This window comes from Lampetra fluviatilis, unplaced genomic scaffold, assembly GCF_964198595.1.
Source record: "Lampetra fluviatilis unplaced genomic scaffold, kcLamFluv1.1 SCAFFOLD_851, whole genome shotgun sequence".
Taxonomy (NCBI): Eukaryota; Metazoa; Chordata; class Hyperoartia; order Petromyzontiformes; family Petromyzontidae; genus Lampetra; species Lampetra fluviatilis.
Window position 1 is genome coordinate 32,501 of NW_027621672.1, and position 10,795 is coordinate 43,295.

At 56.9% G+C, this 10,795-nt stretch overlaps 1 protein-coding gene across 1 annotated transcript in view; it reads right to left on the bottom strand.

The window, feature by feature from the left end:
* The window catches only part of SLU7 (spliceosome associated SLU7), a 40,619-nt gene extending 31,963 nt beyond the window's left edge, over positions 1-8,656 (bottom strand). Inside the window, exons 1-6 of the mRNA XM_078885736.1 lie at positions 8,389-8,656; positions 7,002-7,074; positions 5,214-5,480; positions 4,223-4,376; positions 3,341-3,421; positions 1,219-1,383 (exon numbers count right to left, since the gene is read on the bottom strand). Of these exons, the coding sequence (XP_078741862.1) occupies positions 1,219-1,383; positions 3,341-3,421; positions 4,223-4,376; positions 5,214-5,407 (594 nt within the window). The 5' untranslated portion in view covers positions 5,408-5,480; positions 7,002-7,074; positions 8,389-8,656. The remainder of the gene's footprint in view (positions 1-1,218; positions 1,384-3,340; positions 3,422-4,222; positions 4,377-5,213; positions 5,481-7,001; positions 7,075-8,388) is intronic.
* Positions 8,657-10,795: the final 2,139 nt, after the last annotated feature.

Consider the following 10,795-nt stretch of genomic DNA (forward strand, 5'->3'; position numbering starts at 1 on the left):
GTTGGTGAGCGAGTTGGTGAGCGAGTTGGCGAGCGAGTTGGCGAGCGAGTTGGTGAGCGAGTTGGTGAGCGAGTTGGTGAGCGAGTTGGTGAGCGAGTTGGTGAGCGAGTTGGTGAGCAAGCGAGTTGGTGAGTGATTTGGTGAGTGAGTGGGTGAGTTGGTGAGTGAGTTGGCAAGCGAGTTGGTGAGTGAGTTGGTGAGCGAGCGAGTTGGTGAGTGAGTTGGTGAGCGAGTTGGTGTGCGAGTTGGCGAGCGAGTTGGCGAGCGAGTTGGCGAGCGAGTTGGTGAGCGAGCGAGTTGGTGAGTGAGTTGGTGAGTGAGTGAGTTGGTGAGCGAGTTTCTGAGTGAGTTGGTGAGCGGGTGAGTTGGTGAGTGAGCTGGTGAGTGAGCGAGCCTCACCAAGTCGATCTTGGCGTACTCGTGGACGATGCGCGAGTGAGTTGGTGAGTGAGCGAGTTGGTGAGTGAGTTGGTGAGTTGGCGATCCTCACCGAGTCGATCTTGGCGTACTCGTGGACGATGCGCGAGTGAGTTGGTGAGTGAGCGAGTTGGTGAGTGAGCTGGTGAGTGGGCGAGCCTCACCGAGTCGATCTTCGCGTACTCGTGGACGATGCGCGAGTGAGTTGGTGAGTGAGCGAGTTGGTGAGTGAACTGGTGAGTGGGCGAGCCTCACCGAGTCGATCTTCGCGTACTCGTGGACGATGCGCGAGTGAGTTGGTGAGTGAGCGAGTTGGTGAGTGAGCTGGTGAGTGGGCGAGCCTCACCGAGTCGATCTTGGCGTACTCGTGGACGATGCGCGAGTGAGTTGGTGAGTGAGCGAGTTGGTGAGTGAGCTGGTGAGTGGGCGATCCTCACCGAGTCGATCTTGGCGTACTCGTGGACGATGCGCGAGTGAGTTGGTGAGTGAGCGAGTTGGTGAGTGAGCTGGTGAGTGGGCGAGCCTCACCGAGTCGATCTTCGCGTACTCGTGGACGATGCGCGAGTGAGTTGGTGAGTGAGCGAGTTGGTGAGTGAGCTGGTGAGTGGGCGAGCCTCACCGAGTCGATCTTCGCGTACTCGTGGACGATGCGCGAGTGAGTTGGTGAGTGAGCGAGTTGGTGAGTGAGCTGGTGAGTGGGCGATCCTCACCGAGTCGATCTTGGCGTACTCGTGGACGATGCGCGAGTGAGTTGGTGAGTGAGCGAGTTGGTGAGTGAGCTGGTGAGTGGGCGAGCCTCACCGAGTCGATCTTGGCGTACTCGTGGACGATGCGTGAGTGCTCCGAGGGGTCGTAGCCGTTCCAGCGGTCGCGCTTGCCATCAAAGTCGAAGGCGAGCGTCGGCTGGGCAAACTCGTCGGGGGCGATGTCGGCACCAGTGTGACGGGCACCCACACGGCGCGGACGCTGTCGTGAGGGGGTGGGTGGCGCGGGTTAGTCGCCCGCTCGCTCACTCAGCCACTCGCTCGCCCAGTCAGCCACTCGCTCGCTCACTTACTCACTCATCCACTCGCTCGCTCACTCACTCACTCATCCACTTGCTCGCTCACTCACCCACTCGCTCACTCACTCAGCCACTCGCTCACTCACCCACTCGCTCACTCACTCAGCCACTCGCTCACTCACCCACCCACTCACCCACTCACCCACTCAGCCACTCACTCACTCACCCACTCGCTCACTCACTCAGCGACTCACTCACTCACTCAGCCACTCGCTCACTCACTCAGCCACTCGCTCACTCACTCAGCCACTCGCTCGCTCACCCACTCAGCCACTCGCTCGCTCACCCACCCACTCACTCACTCGCTCAACCACTCACTCACCCACCCACTGGGCAAACTCGTCCGGGGCGAATTCGGCACCCGTGTGACGGGCACCCACACGGCGAGGACGCTGCCGTGAGGGGGTGGGTGGCACGGGTTAGTCGCCCGCTCGCTCACTCAGCCACTCGCTCGCCCAGTCAGCCACTCGCTCACTCACTCACTCAGCCACTCGCTCGCGCACTCACTCACTCAGCCACTCACTCGCTCACTCACCCACTCGCTCACTCACTCAGCCACTCGCTCACTCACTCACCTACTCACTCACTCACTCACCCACTCGCTCACTCACTCACCCACTCGCTCACTCACTCAGCGACTCACTCACTCACTCAGCCACTCGCTCGCTCACTCAGCCACTCACTCGCTCACTCACTCAGCCACTCACTCACTCACCCACTCAGCCACTCACTCACTCACTCACCCACTCGCTCACTCACTCAGCGACTCACTCACTCACTCACCCACTCAGCCACTCGCTCACTCACTCAGCCACGCGCTCGCTCACTCACTCAGCCACTCGCTCGCTCACTCACTCAGCCACTCGCTCGCTCACTCACTCAGCCACTCGCTCACTCACTCAGCCACTCGCTCACTCACTCAGCCACTCGCTCGCTCACTCACTCAGCCACTCGCTCGCTCACTCACTCAGCCACTCGCTCGCTCACCCACCCACTCACTCACTCGCTCAACCACTCACTCACCCACCCACTGGGCAAACTCGTCCGGGGCGATGTCGGCACCCGTGTGACGGGCACCCACACGGCGAGGACGCTGCCGTGAGGGGGTGGGTGGCGCGGGTTAGTCGCCCGCTCGCTCACTCAGCCACTCGCTCGCCCAGTCAGCCACTCGCTCGCTCACTCACTCACTCAGCCACTCGCTCGCCCGCTCAGTCAGCCACTCGCTCACTCACTCACCCACTCGCTCACTCACTCGCTCACTCACCCACTCGCTCATTCACTCAGCCACTCGCTCACTCACTCACCCACTCACTCACTCACCCACTCACTCACTCACCCACTCGCTCACTCACTCAGCGACTCACTCACTCACTCAGCCACTCGCTCGCTCACCCACTCAGCCACTCGCTCACTCACTCAGCCACTCACTCACTCGCTCAACCACTCACTCACCCACCCACTGGGCAAACTCGTCCGGGGCGATGTCGGCACCCGTGTGACGGGCACCCACACGCGAGGACGCTGCCGTGAGGGGGTGGGTGGCGCAGGTTAGTCGCCCGCTCGCTCACTCAGCCACTCGCTCGCCCAGTCAGCCACTCGCTCGCTCACTCACTCACTCAGCCACTCGCTCGCCCGCTCAGTCAGCCACTCGCTCACTCACTCAGACACTCGCTCACCCACTCAGTAACTCACTCACTCACCTACTCACCTACTCACTCACTTACTCACCTGCTTACTCACTCACTCACCCACTCACTCACTCACCCACTCACTCACTCACTCACCCACTCACTCACTCACTCACCCACTCACTCACTCACTCACCCACTCACTCACTCACTCACCCACCCACCCACCCACCTCCATGCAGTCCTTCTTCTTGTGAGTGGTGGCGCCGCAGTTGCAGCAGGCTCCCTTGCGGAACTTGGTGGCGACCGTTTGCTGTGGGGAGGTTCCACACAAAGACAAAGGTCCCCCGTGTAGCTCACGCAGGGTGAGTGGATGAGTGGGTGAGTAAGTCAGTGAGTGGGTGAGTGAGTGAGTAAGCGGGTGAGTGAGTAAGTGGGCGAGTGAGTGAGTGGGTGGGTGAGTGGGTGAGTGGGTAAGTGAGTGGGTGAGTGGGTGGGTGAGTAAGCGGGCGAGTGAGTGAGTAAGCGGGTGAGTGAGTGGGTGAGTGAGTTACTGAGTGTGTGAGTGATTTACTGAGTGAGTGAGTTACTGAGTGAGTTACTGAGTGTGTGAGTGATTTACTGAGTGAGTGAGTTACTGAGTGAGTGAGTGGGTTACTGAGTGAGCTACTGATTGGGTGAGTGAGTGAGTGGGTGAGTGAGTTACTGAGTGAGTGAGTGGGTTACTGAGTGAGTTACTGATTGGGTGAGTGAATGAGTTACTGATTGGGTGAGTGAGTGAGTGAGTGGGTGAGTGAGTGGGTGGGTGAATGAGTTACTGATTGGGTGAGTGAGTGGTTGAGTGGGTGAGTGAGTGAGTGAGTTACTGAGTGAGTGAGTGGGTTACTGAGTGAGTTACTGATTGGGTGAGTGAATGAGTTACTGATTGGGTGAGTGAGTGAGTGAGTGGGTGAGTGAGTGGGTGAGTGGTTGGGTGAGTGAGTTACTGAGTGGGTAAGTGAGTGATTTACTGATTGGGTGAGTGAGTGGGTGAGTGGGTGAGTGAGTGATTTACTGATTGGGTGAGTGAGTGGGTGAGTGGATGAGTGAGTGAGTGAGTGGGTGATCAACTCACAGTATTGACTCCTCTGTGGAACCACTGGCTACAATCCGTGAACTCGTATTGCCTCTCTGGCTGGGGCCGCTGATGCTTGAGAGTCGGCCTCTTGCTGGGGTCCACGTACCAAGGCACGGACGAGATGTACTGGGGGATGTGCGGGTTGATGTCTCTGTAGGGGGAGACGCGGAGAGAGAGAGGGAGACGTCCGGTAGAGGGCACAGGGTCAGAACGAGAGAGAGACGCAGACTCCACAAACACAGCAGCAGCAGGCATCGTCAGGGTCAAATCTACGACCTCCTGTAGACCAGGCGAGGTGGTCAACATCTCTCAGCTGTCAGGGTGTGAACCCACGACCTCCTGTAGACCAGGCGAGGTGGTCAACATCTCTCAGCTGTCAGGGATGGAACCCACGACCTCCTGTAGACCAGGCGAGGTAGTCAACATCTCTCAGGGATGGAACCCACGAACTCCTGCAGACCAGGCGAGGTAGTCAACATCTCTCAGGGATGGAACCCACGACCTCCTGTAGACCAGGCGAGGTAGTCAACATCTCTCAGGGATTGAACCCACGACCTCCTGTAGACCAGGCGAGGTAGTCAACATCTCTCAGGGATTGAACCCACGACCTCCTGTAGACCAGGCGAGGTAGTCAACATCTCTCAGGGATTGAACCCACGACCTCCTGTAGACCAGGCGAGGTAGTCAACATCTCTCAGCTGTCAGGGTGTGAACCCACGACCTCCTGTAGACCAGGCGAGGTAGTCAACATCTGCCTAGCCACTGTGGTGTCAGGGTGAGGGATGGAACCCACCACCTCCTGTAGACCACGGGGAGAGAGAGACGCAGACTCCACGTACACACCAATAGCAGTGTCTACACTACCCCACAGGGTGTGTCTACCCACAGTGTGTCTACCCACAGGGTGACTACCCCACAGGGTGACTACCCCACAGGGCGACTACCCCACAGAGCGAGTAACCAACCACCCCCTCCCTACCACTCTCACCTCCCCTCCTCGTCAACTTCGGCCGGAGCGTTCCCGAGTTTCCGCTGTTCTTCGAGTTCTTTCTTCTTCCTCCAGTCCTCGCGCGTCAGCTTCTTCGGCTCATCGCCGCCGCCAACGCCGCCGCCAACGCCGCTAGCACCGCCATCCACTCCAGTCTGGGGGTCCCTGAAGTCGATCACCCCGGCAGACGCCATCGTCGCCTCCCTCGGCGGCGGCGGGGGGCTCGCTAGGCAAGGCGCTAGGGTTCGTGGAAACGAGCGGGTAGGCCTAGAGCGAGCGAAGTGAATGAGAGAGTGTGGGGAGGTTATTTTGTTGTTATTTTGTTGTTATGTTGCTGTACACGCACTCTGGTACGACTCTACTACTGTGTGTACTGACTGTGTGTACTGTGTGTGCGTATTGAGGGTGTGTGTGTGTACTGTGTGTGTGTACTGTGTGTGTACTGTGTGTGTGTGTACTGTGTGTGTGTACTGTGTGTGTACTGTGTGTGTGTGTGTGTACTGTGTGTGTGTGTACTGTGTGTGTGTGTGTGTACTGTGTGTGTGTACTGTGTGTGTGTACTGTTTGTGTGTACTGTTTGTGTGTACTGTGTGTGTACTGTGTGTGTACTGTGTGTGTACTGTGTGTGTGTGTGTACTGTGTGTGTGTGTGTGTACTGTGTGTGTGTGTGTGTACTGTGTGTGTGTGTGTACTGTGTGTGTGTGTGTACTGTGTGTGTGTGTGTACTGTGTGTGTGTGTACTGTGTGTGTGTGTACTGTGTGTGTGTGTGTACTGTGTGTGTGTGTGTACTGTGTGTGTGTGTGTACTGTGTGTGTGTGTGTACTGTGTGTGTGTGTGTACTGTGTGTGTGTGTGTGTACTGTGTGTGTGTGTGTGTACTGTGTGTGTGTGTGTGTACTGTGTGTGTGTGTGTGTACTGTGTGTGTGTGTGTGTACTGTGTGTGTGTGTACTGTGTGTGTGTACTGTGTGTGTGTACTGTGTGTGTGTACTGTGTGTGTGTACTGTGTGTGTGTGTGTACTGTGTGTGTGTGTGTACTGTGTGTGTGTGTGTACTGTGTGTGTGTGTGTACTGTGTGTGTGTGTGTACTGTGTGTGTGTACTGTGTGTGTGTGTGTACTGTGTGTGTGTGTGTACTGTGTGTGTGTGTACTGTGTGTGTGTGTACTGTGTGTGTGTGTACTGTGTGTGTGTGTACTGTTTGTGTGTGTACTGTGTGTGTGTGTACTGTGTGTGTGTACTGTGTGTGTGTGTGTACTGTGTGTGTGTGTGTGTACTGTGTGTGTGTGTGTGTACTGTGTGTGTGTGTGTACTGTGTGTGTGTGTGTACTGTGTGTGTGTGTGTACTGTGTGTGTGAACTGTGTGTGTGTACTGTGTGTGTGTACTGTGTGTGTGTACTGTGTGTGTGTACTGTGTGTGTGTGTACTGTGTGTGTGTGTACTGTGTGTGTGTGTACTGTGTGTGTGTGTACTGTGTGTGTGTACTGTGTGTGTGTGTACTGTGTGTGTGTGTACGTACTGTGTGTGTGTGTACTGTGTGTGTGTACTGTGTGTGTGTACTGAGTGTGTGTACTGTGTGTGTGTGTACTGTGTGTGTGTGTACGTACTGTGTGTGTGTGTACTGTGTGTGTGTACTGTGTGTCTGTGTACTGTGTGTGTGTGTACTGTGTGTGTGTGTACTGTGTGTGTACTGTGTGTGTGTGTACGTACTGTGTGTGTACTGTGTGTGTGTACTGTGTGTGTGTACTGAGTGTGTGTACTGTGTGTGTGTACTGAGGGTGTACACCCTACCGAGTGTGCGCCGACTTCGGCGGCGAGGCTCGCTAGGCAAGGCGCTAGGGTTCGTGGAAACGAGCGGGTAGGCCTCGAGCGAGCGAGCTTAGTGGAAGAGGAATGAGAGAGTGGGGAGGTTATTTTGTTGTTAATTTGTTGTGTCTACTACTAGACTATACTACTGTGTGTACTGTGTGTGTGTACTGTGTGTGTGTACTGAGGGTGTGTGTACTGAGTGTGCGTACTGAGGGTGTAGACCCAACCGAGTGTGCGCCGACTTCGGCGGCGGCGTGGCTAGGCAAGGCGCTAGGGTTCGTGGAACGAGCGGGTAGGCCTCGAGCGAGCGAAGTGGAGGAATGGGGTGGGTAGGGGGTTATTTTGTTGTTGTTTTGTTGTTATGGTGCTGTACACGCACTCTGGTGAGTGTGTGTGAGACTATTACTGTCTGTACTGTGTGTCTGTACTGTGTTTGTGTACTGAGTGTGTGTACTGTGTGTGTGCACTGAGGGTGTGTACTGAGGGTGTACACCCTACCGAGTGTGCGCTGACTTCGGCGGCGGTGTGGCTAGGCAAGGCGGTAGGGTTCGCGGAACGAGCGGGTAGGCCTCGAGCGCTGAAACTGAGGCGACGTTGTCACTTATTGTTGTTTATTTAGTTGTACAAGCACGCGTACTCGACTCTACTGAGTGAGTGTGTGTGTGTACTGTGTGTGTACTGAGTGTGTGTACTGAGGGTGTACACCCTACCGAGTGTGCCTCGACTTCGGCGGCGGGGCTCGCTAGGCAAGGCGCTAGGGTTCGTGGAACGAACGGGTAGGCCTCGAGCGCTGAAACTGAGGCGACGTTGTCACTTATTGTTGTTTATTTTGTTGTACAAGCACGCGTACTCGACTCTACCGAGTGAGTGTGTGTGTGTACTGTGTGTGTAATGAGTATGTGTGCGTGTAATGAGTGTGTGTACTCTGAGTGTGTGTGTACGGAGTGTGTGCACTCCACCTCGGCGGGGCTCGCTAGGCAAGGCGCTAGGGTTCGCGGCACGAGCGGGTAGGCCTCGAGCGCTACAATGTTGCTTATTGTTGTTTATTTTGTTGTACAAGCAACGCGTACTCGACTCTATTGAGCGTGTGTACCCTACCGAGTGTGTGTACTCTACTTAATGTGCGTACTCTACCCAGTGTGTGCACTGAGCGTGCGCCCTACCTCGACGGCGGGGTGCCTAGGCAAGGCGCTAGGCTTCGCGGCACGAGCGGGTAGGCCTCGAGCGCTACAATGTTGCTTATTGTTGTTTATTTTGTTATACAAGCAACGCGTACTCGACTCTATTGAGTGTGTGTACCCTACCGAGTGTGTGTACTCTACTTAATGTGCGTACTCTACCCAGTGTGTGCACTGAGCGTGCGCCCTACCTCGACGGCGGGGTGGCTAGGCAAGGAGCTGGGCTTCGCGCACGAGCGGGTATAGGCCTCGAACGCTGCGATGTTGCTTATTGTTGATTATTGATTGTTGATTAACTCCTAATCGAAGATTTGTATGGGCGGCTGGTGGCGGTCGCCGTTTGAAGAACGTTGGACGGGATGTCTCTCCGTTTTACTCTTTAGAATTTAAATCGCAGAAGCGTTCGCGACTCTTGACGAGGGCGGATGGCGGTGGTGGTGGTGGAACTATTTTGTTGCTGCGCGCATGGAGACAAGTTTTTTTGGCGGAGGCGAAATCGCGGAGGGATACAAACGTGCGGTGGGAGACGATGGTGGTGGAAGCGGTGATGCGGCTCCATTGACATTTGCATTAAAATGTCAATAATAGTGATGTATTGATTGTTATTGATTATTGATTGAAAGTGAGAGCTACTTTATGGACAATTTTTTTATTAAAAATAATCCGATCTTTATCGTGGGTGGGGGAGAGACGGTGGAGGTGGAAGCGGTGATGCGGCTACATTGACATTTGCGTTTACATGTCAATAATTAATGATGCATTGATTGTTATTGATTATATGGCGAAAGTGGATAGTTTAGTGTATAGCAGTGTACTTCAGTGTAGTGTACATCACTGTAGTGTATAGTGTAGTGTAGTAGTGTAGTGTATAGTGTAGTGTATAGTGTAGTGTATAGTGTAGTGTATAGTGTAGTGTAGTAGTGTAGTGTATAGTGTAGTAGTGTATAGTGTAGTGTATTGTAGTGTATAGCAGTGCAGTGTATATCAGAATAGTGTATAGTGTAGTGTATAGTGTATATCAGTGTAGTGTATAATGTAGTGTATAGTGTAGTGTATAATGTAGTGTATAATGTAGTGTATAGTAGTGTATCGTTACGTGTATATCAGTGTAGTGTATAATGTAGTGTATAGTGTAGTGTATAATGTAGTGTATAGTAGTGTATAACAGTGTAGTGTATAGTGTCTCCCTCCCACTTACCCCCCCCCCACTCACCCAATCCTCCAACTCACCCTCCACTCACCCCACCCTCACCACACCCCACCCTCCCACTCACCCCACCCCCCACTCACCCCACTCCCCAATCACCCCACCCCCCACTCACCCTCCCACTCACCCCACCCCCCACTCACCCCACCCCCCCACTCACCCCACCCCCCACTCCACTCCCCACTCACCCCCCACTCACCCCACTCCCCACTCACCCCACTCCCCCCACTCCCACTCACCCTCACCTCCACCACCCCCACCCATCACCACACCCCCCACTCACCCCACCCTCCACTCACCCCACCCCCCACTCACCCCACTCACCCCACCCCCCCACTCACCCAACCCCCCACCCATCCACCCCCCACTCACCCCAGCCCCCCATTCACCCTCCCACTCACCCCACCCCCCACTCACCTCACCCCCCACTCACCCCACTCCCCACTCACCCACCCCCACTCACCCCACTCCCCACTCACCCCACTCCCCCCACTCCCACTCACCCTCCCACTCACCCCACCCCCCACTCACCACACCCCCCACTCACACCCACCCTCCACTCACCCCACCCCCCACTCACCCCACTCACCCCACCCCCCACTCACCCAACCCCCCACCCATCCCACCCCCCCACTCACCCAGCCCCCCACTCACCCTCCCACTCACCCCACCCCCCACTCACCTCACCCCCCACTCACACCAACCCCCCACTCACACCACCCCCCACTCACCCACCCCCCACTCACCCCACCCCCCCCTCACTCCCACCCCCCACTCACCCCACCCCCCACTCACCACCCACCCTCCCACCCCCCCCACTCACCCCACCCCCCACTCACCCCACCCCCCCACTCACCCCACCCTCCCACCCCCCCACTCACCCCCACCCCCCACTCACCCACACCCCCCACTCACCCCACCCTCCACTCACCCCACCCCCCCACTCACCCCACCCCCCACTCACCCAACCCCCCACCACCCCACCCCCACTCACCCCACCCCTCACCCCACCCCCCCACTCACCCTCCCACTCACCCCACCCCCCACTCACCTCACCCCCCACTCACCCAACCCCCCACTCACCCCACCCCCCACTCACCCCACCCCCCACTCACCCCACCCCCCCACTCACCCCACCCCCCCACTCACCCCACCCCCCACTCACCCCCCCCACTCACCCACCCCCCACTCATCCCACCCCCCCACTCACCCCACCCCCCCACTCACCCCACCCCCCCCCCACTCACCCCACCCCCCACTCACCCCACCCCACTCACCCCACCCCCCACTCACCCCACCCCCCCACTCACCCCACCCCCCACTCACCCCACTCACCCCACCCCCCACTCACTCCACCCCCCACTCACCCCACCCCCCCACTCACCCCACCC